Genomic DNA, 21387 nt, shown 5'->3' with positions numbered 1-21387 from the left:
AACAGTCAGAGCCCATTGGTAGCAGCGCTGCACAGACATTTATTGAACACAAACAACGACAAACACAGCTGGCTCACAGAGCTTCCTGAGCTATCGTCCAAAGGTTTTGCTCATGGGGATTGTTAAAAGAGTGCTTTCAAAGGCCCCTGGGGGTGTGAATCCCATACGGCTGAATTCTTCCCACTTCCAGTTGCTCATTAGTTAGAAAAGAGGACCATTTGTGTTTATGTGTGTATGTGTGATTCCCTTTGTTTAGCATGAAAAATGGCTTGTCTGGACCCTGCCATGTTGCAAAAGGAGAAGTCTGCAGGTGAACCCGTGCGTGCGCGTTAGCTTGGCTCACACACGTTCTGCTTCCCAAATAACACGGAGTGAAAACTATGCCTTACCCTGAGGGCAGGGATGCAAGGTCACAAAGGTGAGCCAGGACAAGCAAAGTGAAAAAAGAGGGAGCATCAAAGGAAGAAGGGTGAGAAAAGTAAGTACTCTGAAGCACACACAGCTCTGGGTGGTGTCACACATCCATAGGCTACAGCAAGTACCGCCAACGTCAACTCAAACATGTAAGTAGCTACACTAGACTGACACTAGAGACCCCGTCATCTTCTGAAGTCTCGCCAGTGGAAAAAAACCAACCCCCCTCCCCAACCCCCAAAAAGCAGATGAAGTAATAACACCATACGCTGAAAACAAGGACCATAACCAAAGAGTTTAGGAGCAGCCTCAGGAGCACAGTAAGGAGCTCATAAAGAAACGTTCCAGTGTGTGTATATGCGTGAGTATTTATATATATATATATGTTAGTAAAGAAAAGAGTATCTGTGGAGGCAAAGGGAAGACGGTAAATGTACAGGCAGTACAGGCTGGGTGGAGTGCCGGTGGCTGGAGAGGGTTGGGTGGTGCGGAGTGGAGGATGGTGGGTGGAAATTAGAGTGCGCCCATTCCAGTGACCTCAGACGTCAGCCTAGAATAGACAGGGGCAGAGAGAGGGGTGGGGGGGAGACAAAAACAAGCTCTTAATAACCGGAGCAGAAAAGAAAAGGAAGACCCTGCATGGCAGCGTTCCTCCTCTTACTTACTCCCTGCTCAGACCGGGGGCAGAGCATCCCCGAGTGGCTTAAGCACATGGGGCTTGGGCATCCCCCTGGAGGGCCGGAGCACAGAGCTAGCTCAATGGCCGGCTGCCTTCCCCTCTCCTTGCTGCTGCTGGGTAATGCCCGTCCCTGGCACCGCATCGTGGCAGAGGTGCCACCCACCAGGTGTGCTGGCAGGAGACATCCCAGCACACGGCTTCACTTCTACGAGCATCCCTCCCATGGAGGACAGGGACAGCTCCCCTGGCTTCTTCGTTTTGGTCTGGTTTTCGAAACCACAGGAAAGGCTGAGCTATGCCCTATCCTGCCCGCTGCCAGGTCATCTCTGCCTCTGCCACAGCGCAGGCTGCAGCTCAACCAGCACTTCCCAGTAACGAAGAGCTGCTCGTTTTTCTTTTCTTTCTCTTTCTTGTCTCAAGAGGTGGGAGGGGTTGGCAAGGAGCTGCAGGGAAAGCCGCTTGACCATGCCCTCAGGTGCGGGGCTGGCCCTGTCCCTCTCCTGAGCGGCTGGAGAGGCGCCATGGGTGTGGGCAGAGGGGCAGTGGGGCAGGATGGGATGGTGGAGGTCTGTTGCAGGTTGGGGCTGAGGTGGGTTGGGTGCAAGGAGGAGAAAGCACATACAGACCTCACCGGTGCTCCCAGCCCACACGCCAACAAACGTCGGAGTCGCCAACAGTCCCCTGTCCTCAGGACCCTGCCGGCAGCCATTGGTGCAGCACCAACTCTGCCCGCCGCAGAGGGCACAGATGGGTGGATGGCCTCAGCTTGCACGGCTGTGCCGGGCGGGCACAAAGCCAGCAAGAGGCCCTGTCTCCCCTTAAGCTCCCCGTCCACGAGTCCATAGGCGCAGGCAAACAGATCTGTGTGAGTACCCCGGATATGGCTCACTGCTGGCACGGAGCTGGTCCGCAACCCCTCTCCAGCTACACCTCCCCTGTACGCTCCCCTTGCAGTCCCATGCCGGACCCCCGGTCCCCCGCAGCACAGGCAGCATCGCCCTCTGGTGAGAGGCGGCGTTGGGAGCGCTCGGCCCTTGCAAAGTCCTGCCGTGCCAAGCTTTTTAGCATGAAAAGGAAGCAATCAGGCCATTCCCATGTCTTGCATTTATTGGACCGATTATTTTCATTGGATGGAAGAAAGCCTTTGGGAGGCCTGGAAGCACATGGAAGAGGCTCTGAGGTGGCAGTAAGCGATGCTGGGATCCCAGCAAGCAGGTCCCGAGTGATGCCTTCCCACCACTGGCTCAGCTCCGTCCCTGTTCCCGTCCCCTGCCTCATCCACAGGGAAAGACATTTGCGATTTTGCCCACCCACGAGCAAAATCCTTGAGTTAGGATGGTGGGTGGGCAGGCGACCGGCGCAAGCCACGACCACTCCGCCGGCAGCGAAGCAGCTCCCAGTTTCTAGCCAAAGTGCCAGCTGCGGGGAAAGGTCCTGCTGGTGACGTCTGGTCCCCGCTCAGAGGTCTCAGCAAGCCACCATCTGTCCCAGACAGCCTCAGGAAGCCCCTCCTAGCCCGCAGTGCCGGGAGCGAGTGCTGCTCCCACCACGCTGGCAGGATGGGTTTGACCGTGGCGGGAGGCAGCGGAGGTCAGTGTGGGGGTCTCACCTGGCGTTGATGAGGTACTGAGCGAGGCTGATGTTTGCAGGGGTTCCTGTGATGGTAATTTGGCGCTCCGATGACCCTTCCGTGGCGCTGGCAATTTTGATCTGCGCTCCTGACATCTGCCGAATTTCATTGATTTTGGTCCCTTGGCGTCCGATTATGCAGCCTATTAGCTAGAAAAAAAGCATGGAGGGAATGTCTGAGAAGCGACAGCTCTGGCAGTCACTGGCGGGACATGAGCACAACTGCACAGTTCCAGCCAGAAGCCTTCCTCCCTCTGACCTGGAACATGAGTGACCTTAATGCTCATGAAAACAGGAGAGGGACAGCCCAGGGGTGAATCCCACCTGCACATGAGCACGGTCCTCCCAGGACACGTCCAGCAGCCTGCACTGCCCTGCCCTGCTCCTCAGGGGGCAAATTTCAATTATCCGCACACGATGCCCAGCATCTCAGAGGGCTTCAAGAAGGGCGAGGTGTTATACCAGGATCATTTTGGTAATAATAATTTTCATGGTCTAATAACTGGTCAATGTTCTACAAGGATGTGAATAAGTCATGTTTCAGACTGTGCTCTGCACTTATCCCCTTGCCAATCACAGCAAACATGAAGGTGGTTATACAGGACGCGTTACCAGAAGAAAACAAGCCCACCACCTTTCCCAGGGACAGTCCAACCCCAAGAGCCCCCTCATCAGCTGGTGCAGCCACGCACCATTGATGATAGCTTCACATTGCTCACCCCATCCCACACTTCTAGCCTGCTGGGACACCCTCACTGCCTCTGTTACCCCCTTCAGCTCTTCTGGTGCAACGTAAGGGCTCGCTGGCATGCACATCATTGACAGGAGAGCACCATATGGCTGTGGCACCAGCAGAAGAGGAGAATCCTACTTAAAAACATGTCTTTCACACTCTTGTGAAAACATTAGAGCCAGCTGGAGGCTTGAATTTCCTCAATTGCCTACCCCTTGCATTTCCTCAATGATCCTCAATGGCTTGAATTTCCTCAATGGTCTTCATCTTTGCTGTCGCTCATTTGTGCATTGAACTATGGTTCCCTCAAGCACCTCTGCAGCTTCATAACACACACCGAGACGTCCAGCTTTACCAACAGAGGCATGAGGTGTTTCTGCATGCCTTTCTTGGCCATCAGCATTTAAGCTCCTTTCCAAGGTTGCACCTGGTAATTTTATATATGGGACATTCATCTTGGCAGCTGGATTTCTGTCACTGCAGAAGTGGCGACAACTACGCTTCCAAATGTTCACTGGTGCTGTTGTCAGACCATGCAGTTTGTCCCATATGGACCTGAATATACACCTCACTGCAGCACCGGAATGGTATTAACTATGTCAGGGGCTGCAGTGGGATGTTCAGCCCAACAGCTGCCTATCCTGGTCTTCATGGTGCAGAAATAACTCAGAGATGCTTCGGCAAATGAAAATCCCTTACAGCCAGGAAGCTGCTGGAGAGATCCAAGGAGAGAAAGCTATTCGGAGAGATGTGCAGCAACATCCAAGCATCTCTGCAGAGCATTCATGTTTCTCCTGACAGTCAGAGGAGTGACAAGATGGCTACCATCATATTTCCTTGAAGTGCAGTGCAACCACAAGGTGACCTACACCACTAAAACACACCTGTAGACCCTTTGCTTTAAGCAATTCAAACCTGTCCTCCACTTCCAGGCAAGGTGGCAGTAAGTGTTTAAGAGCCTTCAAACAACAGGAAGCAGAGCTAAGGAGGCATTTTTCAGCAGGCAGAAAGATGCAGGTGACGACATTTAGTGTCGCGCAGGTCTGATGAGAGCTGGGTTTTTAGCGAGAGAATGCTCTGAGTGCGCCCAGGTCCCGTGGCAGATCCCTCAACATGTTAAAGGGGAGGAAAGGCTCCTTTGCAAGGGGTCACTTGAAATTCCTGAAGATCTTCTCATTGCTACCAGAGCCATGGCCACCCACACTTGACAGATGCGGCTGTTGCAACCTCAGGAGCACTTGCAGGGGTCCCTGCAGCCTCCCGGAGGGGGCTCCTTGCTGGACAGACAGAAGGAGACACACGCTCAGCCCTGCTGCTGTATCCCATGGGCTCCTCTGCAGAGCCCTCCCGTGGTGGGTGGTTGGCCCTGGGGTGAAGCATCTTCAAGGGTTTCAGCCGGCAGATGCTCAGAAGCTGTTTCACTGCTGTGTCTCTTGGGTGAAAGGAGGCCTGGGCATGCATCCTGGTGGAGCAGCGGTGCCCAGCAGCTGCAACCAGGCTTGCTGCCCTTCCCTTGCACTGCTGTGTGTTAGTGAACAGCAGGAAGAAGTGGCAACAGCTGCCAGACCTAGTCCAGAAACTCTTGATGAGGATGGGATGAAGGTGCTTCTAGGTGATAGCAACGGGGACAGAGACTGGAAGTCATGTGACCACTTGCCCTGATCATGATTTAAGCACAGCGCCAGTGCTTAAATCAACCCATGCAACCGGTGGGCCAGTCCAGAAGCAAGTGAGACCTTTGGATCCAGGTGCCGGCTGTGTTGGGCTCTCCATCCCTCCTCCTCCCACCTGAGCATCCCCTCGCACCGCTTGGTGCCCAGCATGACTCCAGCCTCCTCCCAGCAAATATCCCACTCCAGCATCCAATTTACCACAATGCCTCCATCTATAAGACCCAAAAGCTGCCTGCTGCCCGTACTAAGATGAGACGCACCATCCTTCAGACGCTTGTGTGGCACTTTGTGGCATCAGAAACACTATTTACTTACCTCCTCTTCAACACTCCCCCCCTCACCCCACCCCCTTCCAGTAGCCACACTTGAGCTGAAACATCATCTCAGATCTGCCAGTGCTAGGCTAAGGAAGTACAGTTTGATCAGGGCTGGCTCAGGAGCTCTCTCCCCTTCACAGTGCTGTCAACTGGGCATGTTTCATGAGCACTGAGTTCACTTGGAAAGGGAAAGGAGCATTAAGGAGGATTGTACCTAGGAAAGCTACCAACGGGGTAAAGTGCTTTATGCTGCCGGCTGATCTCCAACAGACTGCACATGGCATGAATGAACCTGGTGAAGGGGTATCTCTAAACATATTTAACAAAGTCATATGCCTGAAGCTTATATATATATTTATACACACACACACACACACATATATGTGTGTGCACACATGCCCACGCCAAAGAATCATTAGGATTTACTTACATCATTGGGAATGGTGAGTTCATGAGTACTGGCCGGGGGACTGGCATCCAAACCTGGGCATATGCAAGGGAAAATGGTTATAGCTTGCAGAGGCAGCGCGGTGGAGTTCCGCTGCTTTCCCGCAACAGTCAACACTGCAAAGGCTGCAACCTGCTCCGGGGACGGGAGGGGAAGGGGATCACACACTCTGGTACAAGGAGGAGGAAGATGGTTGCTACCTGACTCTGCTGGAGCTTGGTGACAACTTCCCCTGCATCCCTCAAGCTGACCTCGCAGGTGCTGCCCCATGAGTGCCTCACTTTCCACCCTCCATCCTTCCACTGGGAATGGCTTCAGAGGAGGGTGCATTACAGTGCAACATTTCAGCATCGCTGGGGAGCATCTGACAGAGGTGGGAAAAGCACCGTCCCTCCTTCACACAGCAGCAGCCAGCCTGCTGGCTGAGAAACCCAACCCTAGAGGCAGATGCCTGCCGGCGCCAGGGCTGTCCACGCACCCTCCAGCCCTCTCTGGGTACAGCAGCACAAAGCCACTTGGTTACGACAGCAGCTTGGTGCCCCACGACCGGTTTCCCTGGGGGATCCAGCAGTGCTAGCACAGAGCAGCCTGCAAAGTACTTTGTAAGTTAAAGCCCCACAGACTCGCAAGCTGAATTTAAGCCAGACTGCTGAAATATGCACGCGATCTGGGCCCAGGACTGATGGTCCCTTTTACTCCCAAGGGAAAGCACAGCAAACAGGATGGAGATTTAGAGCCTGCTCCCCTACGAAATTACATGGCAAGGACTGAAGGCAACAATATGCTTCTTCCCAGCCTCTCCTGCACCAGTGCGGGCACTCTCCTCCATGGTGGGAAAGGTTGGAGCCAGCAGGCTACCCTGTGTGTGCAGCTCCAGAGGTAAGAGGACACCATGCCATAATGCTCCTGGGCCAGGCTGAAGCCCGCCGCTCCCATGGGTTCCCATATTAAATCACCTCAATCCTGAAGCAGGGATGTCCTATTGCAAATCTGCAAGACATCTGTCTTGCAGATGTCTGCAGTCTGGAGACAGGAATTTGCAGTAATCACAAAAAAAACCCTTATCCAATGATATGAACTGCCGAGGAAGGCTTTTAAAAATAGTGTGTGCGAGAGTCCAAGACACTTGAGCAGAATAAGGGGGTGCAGAGAAAAGAAGTACAAGTACACCGTAAGCGCTGGGCTGCTACAACACAAGACTGCAGCAGCACCAAATTCCTAGTCACCCAATCCAGCAGGGCTTCCTCACACTGCATGCCAGTATGCCACTGCCTCAGCCACGCTGAACAACAAGTTTGGCTGGTCTGCATTTCCATCGAGACCCTCTGCACTGCGGAAGAGGAGCTCACATCCAACAGCCACCTAGGTTGTAAAACCCAGCAGGTCTGAACTGATGTCTGTCCGGATTCTGGCACTGTCACAGAATCACAGAATCACAGAATCTTCAGAGTTGGAAGGGACCTCTAGAGATCATCTAGTCCAACTCCCCTGCTAAAGCAGGATTGCCTAGAGCACGTTACTCAGGACTGCATCCAGGAGGGTCTTGAAAATCTCCAGAGAAGGGGACTCCACAACCTCCCTGGGCAGCCTGTTCCAGTGCTCTCTCACCCTCACCGTAAAGAAGTTTCTCCGTGTATTTGAACGGAACTTCCTATGTTCCAACTTGTGCCCATTGCCCCTCGTCCTGTCACTGGGAACCATTGAAAAGAGTCTGGCAGCATCCTCCTTCAACCCACCCTTTAGATACTTGTATGCCATAATAAGGTCTCCTCTCAGCCTTCTCTTCTCCAGGCTAAAGAGTCCCAGCTCTCTCAGCCTTTCCTCATAAGGGAGATGCTCCGGTCCCATAATCATCTTCGTTGCCCTACGCTGGACTCGCTCCAGCAGTTCCCTGTCCCTCTTGAACTGGGGAGCCCAAAATTGGACGCGGTATTCCAGTTGTGGCCTCACCAGTGCAGAGTAGAGGGGGAGAATGACCTCCTTCGACCTACTGGCCACACTCTTCCCTATGCAGCCCAGGATTCCATTGGCCTTTTTGGCAACAAGGGCACATTGTTGGCTCATGGATAATTTACTGTCTACCAGGACCCCCAGGTCCTTCTCCTCAGAACTACTTCCCAGCAGGTCCACCCCTAACCTATACTGGTGCTTAGCATTCTTCCTTCCCAGGTGCAGGACCTTGCACTTGCTTTTGTTGAACCTCATTAGGTTCTTCTCTGCCCAGCTCTCCAGCCTGTCCAGGTCACGCTGGATGGCAGCAAGATTTCTAAAATGCTAAAGTGAAGCTTTATGTTGCAATTCCATTTCAGCATCACCACTAGAAAGAAGAGTATCGGGTATCTCCAATGTGCTTTTGCATGATTCCTGTGCTTTCCCAAATGCAGCTTCCCAGCTGCACCATCCTTACAGAGACAGAACGCCTGGGTCCATCATGCAAGCATCTGCTTTCAGGAGGTCTCTCTACCACATTTTTCACTTGGAAGTGCACAGAGGAGGGGAAATGCATCGGATGGGGATGCAAATCCTCCACTCAGCAGCCCTATGCCCTCCTTCACCTCTGATGGTTGTACTAATGCCAAAAGCCTGCACAAAACAGCTCCTGTCCAGGTTTTACACAGTGGGCAATGCTTAATGCTGACTGTACAGTACACTGCACTGGAAGAGACATTTCAGCCACCCTGGACCGTCTTTCATGATGAGCCTTCTAGAAGTCTAGGGACAGATGGACTGCACCTAACACAAAGACATGTCCCCCAGGGCGCGGGTGTCCCTGCCTCTCTGCTGCTGAAAGCTGTGGCACTGCATCACCCCTTGCATCATGATGGCCATACAGGAATGGCCACATCCTTCTCCATTACCTGGGGATTGTTTATTTTAACATACAAGCTCGTCCCCCTTTGATATGCACATGCAGTGCCCATGTGTTCGGGGGCACGCAGAAAACAAGGCTGTGCAGGTTGGTATCATGAAATCTATTTTTGCTATAGTCTTGTGGGGTCTATTTACTTGGGCTACATTTCCTTTCATAGTGAGGCGATGTCCCCAGACTCCTTTGAGGCATGAATGTGATGTGCCCTGGTTGGCCGCAGAGCACACATGTGCCCAGAGGAGGTCTGGCTCACATTGCCTGTGAGCCACCATGTCTCAGAATAACTCCTTTAAGCAGCAGTAGGTTATAAAATATAAGCACGTTTGGCACATGTGGATGAATGTGTAGGATATTTGACATCAAAATTTCTCCAAGATTACAGCCGTGCTTTGGCTCCTCAGGGTCCCATCCCACTAAAAATGCAGTTCACCCTGAATGGCTTAGAGATGGATAAAATTGTGTCTTGTTTCTGTTCCCACAGGCATTTTTCTCCTGTTTCTGAGCAAAGTTTATGCAAAACTAAATGAAAGAATAAGGATGATGTCTTTTCATTGCACGGATGGCTGTTATTCACAAACATCAAAAAACTAGGCAATAAACTCCAGGCACTTTTCTTTTGACATGCTCTACGAAGGAGAATGGCAGGCACGGTGCTGCCTCGTCTCTCCCTGCCCACCAAGAAAACCTGCTGTCTTCTCCACAAATACCACAGTTTATCTAGGAGCACAACAATGGCACAGTCCTACTTAAGAAATATATTTCAACAGAAGCCTGCTTATTTCCCTGTAGCTTTGTATTTTACCTGATGATTGGCCCATCAGATTTTGAGCTTCTTCGGAGGAATGTAAGGGCAGCTTTTCTCCTGAAGAGCAAAGAAGAAACAGGTTTAATGCTTTTGCCTTCAAGGAGATAAGCAATGTCACTTCATCTAGGAAGCTCAAAATATGATGAACATACTGTCAGAAATGGCATTTCCAACCGGCACTTCGACCACCGAGCAAACAATGGTACTTTAAGTATTTCCATCCCCTGTGCTCTATCTGCTTCCCAGGTCACCGTGAAAACACCAGCCTTTGGGATGAGGCTGCTGAGCCACACCATGTCTGGCTGTCCTCCCATCAACACGGCTCCCTGCAGCCACAGCTCCTTCCCATCACTCTCCCCATGCTCCCAGGTAGCATCCTGCCCAGCTCAGCGCTGCTCCTTGCAGTCATTGGGGCAGCATTCCCGGCTGGTGCCAAGGTGTTCCCCCAGGGAAAGCGGGGATGTCCCACCGGGGTCCGGATCAGCACGAGGCAGGGGATGCTGCCTCCTCTGGCAGGGAAGAATGGGACTGGTGCTCATCGCTTCTGGTGGGAAAGCCAGCAGAGCTGGGAGCAAGGTAAGAGTGGCTTCGCAGGAGCCGTCCAGGCGTGCATGGTTAACAGCTGAGAGCTCGCCTGTGAGGACCATAACCCCCAAACAACTGTCCTGTCTCCCTGTTAGCCTTTCCCCATGGACATTGCAACTTCAGTTTTCCTTGCCCTGCTTGTTTCCACTAAATAGCATGAGTTTAGAAAGAGAGAGAAACTCTACAGGTAAGAAGAGAAGGATATCTAGAAAGGGCATGTGGGTACGTACCAGGGAAAGCGGGGGTGGTCTGTCCAAGGGGAGTAAAGGGGGTTTGCTGCATAGCCAACTGGTGGAGCTTGGTCAACTGCTGAGGGGTAGGAGGGATATTAGAGCTAAGAAGGTTATTTTCATAGAGTACAACAAGTCACACCAAAAATCAAGAACAAAATTATAACGGAAGGAAAAAAAGAAAGCAAACCAAAAAAAAAAAAACAAACCAGGAAGCCATGGTGAGACATGGCAAAAACATTAGCACAAGGACTTGGCCTGGGTAAAATGCAATAAAGCCCAAATCTTTTGCAGAAGTGCTTGGTCAGGGTCTGAAGTACGATACCAGCAAGAAGCCCATTCTTAGTTTCTTCCCCTCGTCAAATGGTTCAGCTCCTTCACTGTGAGCGAGCGGCCGCCTCGGCACACGGCCGGCTGCTGCCGATGGCACTTCCAGATGCTGCCCTCCCCTCTGGGGCTTTGCAACCTGCAACCAGAAGCTGCTGCTCACTTTGTGGTAGCTTTAGAGCAGAGGAGTGATCTCAAAGGCACTGTCAGGCTGGTGGCCATCACATGCCAGCAGCCAGAAGACCCTCTTTGTGCTCCTGGAGCTGCATCATGACCGCTTGCCCCTGCAGCAAATGCTCTTGTGCTGCGCTTCTGATGGGAAATGCCTCTGGGAGATGGACAAACTGCATCTCTTAGCATCAGCTCATTATAAGCACAAGCCTCTTAGCAGTATGGGGAAATATGGGCTTCAGCCATGACCAGTAGGTATTTCAGATCCTTCTATCCCTTCTTGTACCGGGTAGGTTTTCATGCCCCGTCAAGAAGCAGTCGCATAGAGAGGAGTTTGTTTGGAATACATTTTGTGCTCTGTTTTCCTGCTCCAAAGTAAAAAAAAAACAACAAAAAAAACCAAAAACCAAAAGAAAACAAACCAAAACAAAACAAACTGGGCTGAAGTCAAGCAGTGAGCAGGAGTGAGGTTCTTTATCACCTCCCACTGGTCAATTTGATGGGTGCTCAGGGGGTTGCCAGGATCCATCATCCCCCAAACGCAAACCACTCCATGCACCCAACCCCTCCCCAGTGAGGGAGAGGCAGGAGTTACTATTTCCACATTTTGGGGGAAACAATACTCAAAAACCTCCTTGCTCCTGAGGCATGGCTGGGGAGAGAGCACGGGGAGGTCCGGCTGGAGACAGCGAAGGGGAAGCGCTGGAGAGAGCAGACCCAGGGGCTGAGCACAGCGGGAGAGAGACCGGAGGATGGCGGCGGGGAGGGGAAATGCCTGCAAGGCCCCAGAGAGGTACCCGAGGGAGCCCTGCCCTGCCAGAGGCATGAGGACTTCCAGCCTCCACCGGCCTGGGGGAGAGGTCTCACCACCCCACGAGAAGAGGCACATGCACATCTCTCCCTGAGCAGCATGGGAAATCAGCAGAAGTCATGCTTATGACGGGGTCCTGCCGAAACACAACCAGGTCTGGATAGGGCCGGGCATGCCACTGCTCCTGCAGGTAGCAGGGACACAGCATCCACTACTTTTTAATTTAAGAACTTTCATGTTTTCTACCAAATTAAACCCAGGCGCACCCTGTTTGTGGAGCTCCTCGTTACAACTTGTCCCACCAGCAGGACTCCAGATGAAACCTCCCGCCTCTTTGCACGCACTGCCAAGCCCCCGGGCAGGGGTCCCGCTTTCGCCCAATGGGGAAAACAAAACCCTTTCTAATTCTGATCTAGCATATTTTTAAGACACAGTTTGGATAATGGTATTTAGCAAACACCCATATATAGCAGCAATGAAAAAAGCCTGGAAGAGGAGAGGATGGCTACGCCTAGGCATTAAAGTAAAAGCTGCTACGTGAATGCTTGCAGTGCACGAAATGCCTCCTCTCCCATTTCCTGGACCATTTCTTCAAACTCTGGTTTTCCTCGCAGACCAGAGGGGAGCTCCCCCACCAGCACTGTTAGGAGGGGCAGGGCAGGACGGGACTGGGACCAACGTACAGCCATGACGAGCATCACTAGATACCCACAGCAATGCCCGGTGACATCTTATCGGCTGCCAGCCTGATACATACCCAGGAGCAATGCCCTGGTTTGGGAGCATTCCTGTGCTTGACATTTATTTCACAGCCCTGCACTCCCAGTTGTCATGGCCATCCTTTCATCTCCCATCACAAATTTTGTGGAGGCAGGTAGCTACACATCACTTCCAAAATGGCTTATGAGTACCGGGGCAATGCTGAAGCCTTTTGCGAGCCAAAACTCTCGCTACCTGGGGGGCTTTTCCCAGGGGATAAAATCAAGGCAGCAGCTCACATTCTAGCTTTGGCATTCAAAATTCTGCCCACTCTGCAGCCACCGGTCTGTAAAAGGCATCCACTAAACGCAGACACCTGCGAGAGCAAGGGCAATGGTCTAAAACCATGTTCAAGACTGGTTTCTGCACTGAGCGGTGTTTAAAATGACTGATCCTAGTGAGAGGGCTAAGACAGTAAGGATTGAGCGCATGGCCCCTGGATGAACGACTTTTTCCAGGTCTCAGCAAATCTGTTGGGAGTAGGGCAGAGTGCAGACAGCAAATGTATTAAATACATTTAATTCCTGACAATCAGAAGAGTATAATAACAAGGAAAACACTAAGCCGTTGCCACCACTTGCAAAGGAAAACTGGGACAAAGAATATACTGATCTACCCTCACTAATTACGCAGGCGTATTTATTTATATTCCGCTTAGGGAGCAAAAATGAAGCGCGCACACAATTAAGAATACTTCCGAGCAACCATCACAGCAGGCTATTCAAAGTACATGCACAGTGGTGTCGCATGGAGAGCCAAAGCCTGGCCTCCACTAAATTGGGTGAAATCACTGGTCCTAAGATCAAAATCCAGCCTACAGCTCCTAACCGTTCCCACGGGGAGTTTGCATTCGCGGTGTTGAACAGCCTTGTCCCGTTCTCAATCATGAAAAAGGCAATCCCATGATTTAATACCCAACGCATCCATCAGAAAGAGGAACACTGAACTGCATCATACTCTTCCCATGAGTGTGACAGCTGGAGAAGGCTTTCTACCCAGACCACACCAGTGCTGCATCCCCAGAGCGGCACTTTGTGCTCAGCCCCACTGTGGACCCCTGACTCACAGGTGTGCCAGCAAGAAGAGGCTGCTGCAGTGGGACTTGTTGCGTGCTTTGTTCCCTCTGAAACACATTTAGAAAATCCCAGCTTTTTCCAAGAGCTCCCTGGCATGTGTCAGCCACGATGACCCCAGAAGCCGAGCTGTCTACTGCCAGCAAGGAGCTGCTGGCATTTTGCAGTGCTTCGCTGCTGCTTTTCATAGAGAAATCCTTTAAAATCGATTCGTTTTTTATTGCTGTTGGTACGTTTACACGCAGACATGCCAACAATTGTTCCCTACATGTCCCCCTGCAAATGTGCTGTGGGTTCCTGACCCTCCTGGCGTGAGCAGGGGCGTCCAAGCATCAGCAAAACTCATCTGTGCTGCAAGTCTACGTGGCACCTGTCTCCACACCAAGGAGCGTGAGACGAAACAGGGACCGTGCCCGTGATGCCTCCCCAGGGCGACAGAGAGCCAAACCCAGTGAGAAAGCCGTCAAACCCAGGGTGACCACTTCAGTCTGGGGTCCAGCTCCCCTGGGGAGGCGCAGAGCCCTCGGTAAGGCGAGATCCAGCAGTGTGAAGGGTGGCCATCCTCTCCATCTCTCCAGGGGATGCAGGTGGCATTTTGCCCAGCCTCAGCACCTGCTTCCGAGTCTCTCAGAGGAGGACCCCCAATAAGGCACGTCCCCCTGCCCAGGCTTCAAGCAAGAAAGCACGCACTGCTGGAGCTCTGTCTTCTCCCCACCCCAAAAAAGCACTCAGCACCTAAATAAGCCCTTGGCTTACCAACATTTTAAGGACAAGGGGGGATATTGAGGGGAAAGTCTTGTCTTTTTTCCTTTTTTTGCTTGTTTTGATCATTTTGAGGCACAAAATGCATAGAATATAGTTTCTCTCAGAACAAAGGGATAGCACTGAACAAACAATTTAGCATCAGGCCAAGTCCTCAGAATTAATAAAGTTTAGTGCCAAGAGGTTAAAAGGCTATTCAAGGTATTACAGAAACAGCACATGGCCAGTTACTTTGAAAATATGCTATTAATATTATTGTCTAATATTAATATTATGTGAATTAACAGTAGCATGCAGGTGACATAAAAGGTTATAAGAAAAATTAGGGTAAAACTCACATCCGGGTGTGGAATAGCGTATTGTCCCTGAATTGTATAGGCCTGCAAAAGAGAAAAAAAACGTTATTAGGGCTGGCAGGAGGTGGTGGCAAAACCTCATGCCTCTCCACAGGGACTGCTGTCCCCGGGGTTTGCTCCTTTCTGCCTGACATGGCATAAGCGTTGTTAATGCAGGGGCTAAAGAGGAGCTCAGCCCCCACCCTGCTCTGCCCAGGGCCACACGCTACCCCAAACAACCAAGCACAGGGAGCTGAGCCACCGGCACACCTCGCCTTGTGCTCCGCTGCTGGTGAAAGCAGGGTGTAGGATCTTGAATTTTGACTGAACCGGCTTCATTTTGAGGTTGCAGGGGATGAGAGAAGCACTTTTTATGCAACGAGCAGTTACCCTGCGTGCTCCCCTGGCAAGCCCAGGGGAAAAGCCACCCTGTGCTGCATTAAATGCACTGGGGCAGTGAGTCCTTGGAGTGGGAGGGAGACAAACCCCTCCAATCAAAGCCGGAGCACACTGAGCCACCTAACTTGAAGGGCTTGGTCTCAGTTTGGCTTTTCCAAATGGAAGGAAACAGCTCTTTAAAGATGACAGAATTGCATGGAGCAGGAAGCCTGGGCTTCGTTGTACAAAAGCTATTCATCAAACCAGAATTACGTGTAGCAGATCCACGGCAACATCACTGCTGCCCTATCTAAATGTGCATCTAAATGCATGTAATGTGATCCCAGGAGGCAAGCCAGTGCAATGAGTCTCTCCGTATTTTCAAGTGCACAGCTCTTAACATGCTTTACGCTACCCAGTATATTGCAGTGCTCTGCTGGGGTAAGAGGCATTGCCGCGCGGAAAGCCCGCTGGGCAGCGTGGGGCTGGTATCCCCCCAAGTGGGGAGAGGGCTCAGGGACAGGCTACCTCCACTGCAATGCCTTTCACCAGCTATCACTGACAAATCCATGCAGATGTCTGCCAGGCAAATTATTTAATGTTTTAAACATCGTTTCTAGCAATCCTTTCTCTTTTGTAAATAACCCGAAAACAAGCACCGCTGTGGGTAAAGACCCAGACACTAGAGAGCCCAATATTTGGGACTTAACCAGCTAGCAAAACGTATCTCACTGGCTGACACATTATTCAAATGATTCTGAAAGAAATGGCAAAAAGAGATGGATAACACTTTAAAAAGGGAGAGTAAAGATAGACAAGAAAAAGGGGAAAAAACCTCTGAACCTCCTGCAAATTTGCCACATCATTTGCAAACAGCAAAGTGCTTTGCGTGAGGAAACCCCCCAAAATCCTGGAGGAGGAAGGAGGAAGGAGGCAAAGCCCCGCGCACAGAAATGGCAGTCCCAGTGCCTGCCGGCGTCCTGGCACTGGTGTGCCTGTGAGGACATGGCAGAGGCTGCTCTAAAAAGTTCACTCTTTCGTGGCAGTTTAATTTGGGCATTGTTTTTTGATTAGAACAATTGATTAGAAAAAGCTAATTAAAGGCAGGAAGGTGTCTTGGACAGATGCAACCTGACTCTGACAGCACCCGCCTATGTGACCCCTGGCTTTCTGCAGAGGCTGACATTGCACGGGCAGCAGGGCTGATCCTTTTGGCAGTTGCCACTGGCCACTGCGTCCCTCAGCCTGCTGAGCTCCTGCAGGTTCAACCCACCCCAAAGCACCTCACAGCACCACTGACTGTCACCTGCTGTCCCCTACCCACGCGCCTCGTGTCACTCCTCGGGCAGAGCCAAGGGGCTCGCCAGCGCTCCCTCGGGGGCGGCAGGGAAGAGCTCTCCTTTGAGATGGTCGCTTCTTCCCACGACGTCACTTCTGTGCAAGACACCAACCATTCGCCAGCAGGAGAAAGGATACCTCAATCTTACTCTCCCTTTTGAGAAGATAAGTTCACCAAGAAGCTGGACTCAAAGCTCTTTTCCAAGATGGCTGCTCAGACCAAGCGTAACACTCCTCCTGATGCTGCCATGACTAACAGATGCAAATTGAGCGCACCACCTGAAATAGCCTGTGCTCTGGGCTTTGCTCCCAGCCTTAGTTTGCCCTTCTGCTATTTATTATGGTTGGGGAGAAACTAAATAACTTGTGTGGTGCCGCTCTGGATGGCATTAGCTGCAGTTTTGTAGTTTTGTGGTGCTGACTCTACCCAGCTGCTGGAGCTCCCGGGAAAGGACCTCTCCTGCTAGATACCAGTGCGCCACAACATGATGGCATCTGCAGGCAGGTCCTCGGTCACCCGGTGAGGTGAGTAGATGAGATGGAAAAAGCAAGGGTTCAAGTCCCCTCTTTAAAAGCAGCCACCTGCTCAACTGCTCTTCTTTCATAAATTACATGCCACAGGAGCTGGTTTTTGTTTGCAGAACAGCCACGCGTGTGCAATGGTTATCCTGCAAAGAAAAAAACTGCCATTGCTTCCCATGGGTCGCTAGAAATATCACATCGTGACTGCACGCCTGCAGAGCAAGCGCTGTGCAATGTCACTGAAGGCAACGCAATGCAGGCTCTCCTGCGGGCAGAGCTGAGACCTAGCTTTGCAGCAGAGGTTATAGCCTTTTTTGGGAAGCGGCACGCGAATCAGCTGAGCACCAGTGGTGTGGATGACCCTTTCACAGAGGCTGCCCTGAAGAGAGGCTCTGCACAGTCCTGGAGTGACTAGGATGAGCCCTTCCTATCTCAGATCAATTACAACTATGTAAAGTTATTTTTAATTGGACTTGAGATGACAGAAAATAAACCCTTGCAGCCACTGTGAGAGCATGGTCACAGCCTCTTGTTCAATGAGGCTTTTCTCATTTTCTCCTTCAGCAGTGGTAACTGTTGGCAAATACTGAATTTGGGTCTAATGAAGCAAACTCCGGCCTCTTCTCGGTGCACGAGTGCCTGGCAGAGCTAACACCCTGTCTCCCTGGGCTGGCCCTTCCCTTATCCTCCAGCAGCCATCACAGGAGCTAAGATGTCTGCCCGGGCTTGCAAACTGCCAGTGGTTCTGCAAAGAGCTTTCAGTCCACCTGCCGTGGCACGCAATGGATGGGATGACACCATGCAAGTCAGAAGGCAAGAAACCTGAGTGCACTAACGGGCAGCGGCTGGTGCTGCAGTAAAAGGCTGAGGTTGGCAGTGGAGGCTGCAAGCGGGTCGGCTCTTACCTGACCACCTGCAAAAATGACAGGGGTGGAGGCGGGCTTTGGGCGGTAGGGAATGGTGGCACCTTTTGGTGGGGACTAGGAAAAGGGACAAGGAGAGGGAGAGAGAACATTAGAACAGCTTTCCTGAAACGGCGGCAAAAAGAGCGTTAGAAAGCACCCGACGAAGCACGGCCCCCGGGGCCGCTGCCAGCAACACCCGCACCAGGCAAACCGCGTTTCTGGACAGGAGAACATGGGGGAAATTGGTGTTTAATGGACAACAAGGACAACCTGGGGTACAGGAGATCCCCTGAAAAGGCATAAGCCCCTAAATTGCTTCTCTCTGCTGCCTTTCTTGCCTTCGTTCTGCTCTTCACAAACTGCATTGCTGCCTGGCCTAGACTCAAGCTTGACACTGGAATGCAGCACCTTCCTCAAAACACCCCCAAGGAGACCCTCAAGGTGCAGCGAGATGGGAAGGTACACCCACAGACCAGGCTTTTCATTCCTGGATGCCATGTGGTGGCTTTCTTTGCAGCCTGAGAGCTCTTGCATGTCGACAGCCCACCCCAGAGTCGTACCAGCCCTGCTAAGCAGCAGGAACTGTGGCATGGCATCATGAGCCACAGCAACAGAAGGAGTGAGCGGCCCGTCTGAGTGACCCAGCATGATGCTTAAGCTCTTTGACCCCTTTCATCTTCCTCACTGCTGGAAGAGGGTCACCATCAGGACTTGGTTTGGTCTATCACCATCCAAGCTAAGACATGGATGGCTGTGCAGTGGATGCTGCTAGGCACCATCATTGTGGTCAAGACCTCCTATGCCCTGGTGGGTCAAATGGCAGTGATCACCTTGGCTGGGGTGTTGAGCTCTGGAAGAGCCAGAGGCTGGAAATCCCTCTCAGATGGCAATACCAGCATTTTCAGAGATCTTACGCTAGAGCTGCATGGTGTGAGCTAGCTGCATGCTAGAGCAGTCCATGTGAGCAGCCAGACAGGCACCAGCAGCAGAGGCACCAACCCGTATGCACTCCCAGCCCTCCTCCTGTGGCAGCGTGACCTGGGGCAGCCCCACTCCAGCTGGTCAGGACATCCCGCTTCTCCCTGCTGTGGCCTGACCGGTACCTGGGTAGGTCTGAGCAGAAGCTGTAGTGATGCACATCAAGCTGTAGTGATGCATCCTGCTGTATGGTGCACCGGATCTTCTTACCCAAGTCATCTCTGTTGGTCTTCTCATGAACATAACTAACAGGCCATAGAAGAGATTTTGGAGGTTTCTAGGGATCAGAAGAGATTTCAGATAAAAGCCTTCTGGTTCTACCTGAAGTGAAATGACCCACTTACTGCGATGTAAAGATAGGCAACCTAAATTACACTATCTCATGGAAAAGTCTTCATTTTTTCTGTACATTCTTCTTGATGTCCACTTGCACCTAAGTGGCATATTCAAATCTTCCTGCTAAGCACAGGTCTGCAAGGAAGCTGTAGGATCAAAGCACAGCCTCTATAATCACAAACTTGCTTTTTCTTTTATTGCTTTACAAATCTTGGAGAGGGTGAGCAAGGATTTCTGCAGTAAGATAACTTAAGACTGGAAGGTTATAAGGAGCATCTCTGTTAAAGACAGGGAACTTCCCAGATTTCAGACTGCAAGAAAACTCACGGGTTTTCCTCTTTTCCATTGCTCAGCCATACAGAGGAGCAGCAACCCTTGCTTTTGCCTGTGAGAACAGCAGCCACTGAAGACTTTATAACATACCTGCAAGCATCACCTGGGGCCCACCTCTGCCGCAGTCCAGAGCGTAACCTGGAGTCACCATGTGGCTAAAATCGAACTCCTCTGGCAGCAGAGTGAGCATCACTATCAGCAGCGGTGGGTAATGTGTCTTGTGGTGACTCCTCCTTAGCCATGCTGATGCTGAACTGAAGTTGCTTATGTTTCGTTTCGCTTCACCTCCGCCAAGCCTTGGCATGCTCATCTGAAGCTCTTGCAGTGGCAAATGCACTCCTCCCTGCCGTGAAAGGGCAGCGGTGTGCAGGCTGTGCAGCAAGGCAGAGGGGCCTGACATGGCTCTATGCCTGTCCACCTCTGGGAGCCAGCAAAGTGTGTCACCGTTCTGTGTCCGAGGGGTTTCCTCCTGGTGCTTCTCCCCTTCGAAGTGGCAGGCATGGACATGGGGCACGTGCCTGCAGTCATCCCTGGCAATAAGCCATTGGTGCAGCAGCATCTCTCCAGAGATCTTCAAACTCTGCTCGTCAGCATTTCTCCCAGAAAAAGCCCACTCTGGATACACATCCATGCACCCTATGGGCCCTTCTGTCCACCATTCTTCCTCACTACCTTTCCCACTGTGCCTTGCTGGAGCCTGGCTTTGCGCTCCCAGACTTTGTGCTCCCACCTGACTCCCCCAGCACAGGCGATGCAATGGCCTCCTCCTCCCAGCCGTGGTCCTTGGGGGGCACCATGAGACCCACGCAGAGGAGGCCAGGTGCTTGGTGGAGTGGTTGCAGCCCCCATCCCCTTCCGATGGCACCCTTAGCACTGCTGGGACACCAGGCTATGGCTGTCTCAGCCCACCTGGCCTCCTCCGGCATCCCTCTCTCCTGACGCCACCCTGTGCTATGACACAAACCATCTCCTTTGGGGCACCCGACCAGACAGGTTTCCAGTGTGGGACTCTCGAAACAATGCACAAAGATGGTGGGGAAAACACACTGGGTGGATTTCAAACGGAGGTACCAGGAAATGAGTGGTCCCACAACGTGTGGTGAAGGGTACGAGAGACACACTCCACAGCTCCCAGTGCTGTTGTGGTGCCAGCTGGGTTTTTTTCCTATGTACTTTACCCCCTTTGTCACAGACTGTACCTCCAGCATCACCACACAGATCTGTTTGACACACTGGATAATTGCGTCAGGTGTCCCCGAGATTGTCACCGCCCGCTCCGTGGAGTTGGGCAGCATGTCCCCTGCCACTTGAACCTGAGCACCTGTTGACTGGAGACAGAAAGAGAGAGGAGGAGAAATCCCACAGCTGACTGCCTTTCCTTGCATCCAGCTCCAACTCTGACACCACGCGCCTCCCAGGAGCTGCACCGCCCCACGGGAGCTCAGACACAGCTCCCTGCCTGCATCCGCAGGAGCACACCGGCAAGGTCCCATGGAATGCTGGTCCTATGTCAGCAGGACCATCCTGGGAAGCAACATGGTGCATGACGCTAGCAGCGTAAGGATAGAATCATAGGATCATAGAATTGTTAGGTTTGGAAGGGACCTTAAAGATCATCTAGTTCCAACCCCCCTGCCATGGGCAGGGACACCTCCCACTAGACGAGGTTGCTCAGAGCCCCATCCAGCCTGGCCTTAAAAACTTCCAGGGATCCCCCTTTCCAAGTCAGCTCCCCCTTGTTCACAGATCAGCTCCAAGGAGCTGTGATTACACACAATAATGAAATCAAGTCTGACTTACCTCCCTGATTTCCTTGATCTTGGAGCCTCCTTTGCCAATCAGTGAGCCACACTGACTAGCCGGCACAACCAGTCTCAGTGTCACTGGAGGTTTGCTGGTAGCAGTGCTGTTGCTCATTGAGTTGGTTATGTCCTTGGGAAGGAAGAGTGCAATGCATCAGCCTTTAGTACCTGACCA

At 52.0% G+C, this 21387-nt stretch overlaps 1 protein-coding gene across 1 annotated transcript in view; it reads right to left on the bottom strand.

Annotated features, from left to right (window-relative positions):
* Positions 1-927: 927 nt before the first annotated feature.
* The window catches only part of PCBP3 (poly(rC) binding protein 3), a 41904-nt gene continuing 21444 nt past the window's right edge, over positions 928-21387 (bottom strand). The window contains exons 6-14 of the mRNA XM_054208117.1: positions 21211-21342; positions 20610-20738; positions 17764-17838; positions 14624-14665; positions 10383-10461; positions 9565-9624; positions 5876-5928; positions 2703-2872; positions 928-964 (exon numbers count right to left, since the gene is read on the bottom strand). Of these exons, the coding sequence (XP_054064092.1) occupies positions 928-964; positions 2703-2872; positions 5876-5928; positions 9565-9624; positions 10383-10461; positions 14624-14665; positions 17764-17838; positions 20610-20738; positions 21211-21342 (777 nt within the window). The remainder of the gene's footprint in view (positions 965-2702; positions 2873-5875; positions 5929-9564; positions 9625-10382; positions 10462-14623; positions 14666-17763; positions 17839-20609; positions 20739-21210; positions 21343-21387) is intronic.

This window comes from Rissa tridactyla, chromosome 7, assembly GCF_028500815.1.
Source record: "Rissa tridactyla isolate bRisTri1 chromosome 7, bRisTri1.patW.cur.20221130, whole genome shotgun sequence".
Classification (NCBI taxonomy): domain Eukaryota; kingdom Metazoa; phylum Chordata; class Aves; order Charadriiformes; family Laridae; genus Rissa; species Rissa tridactyla.
This window is presented reverse-complemented; position numbering and strand designations above follow the sequence as displayed.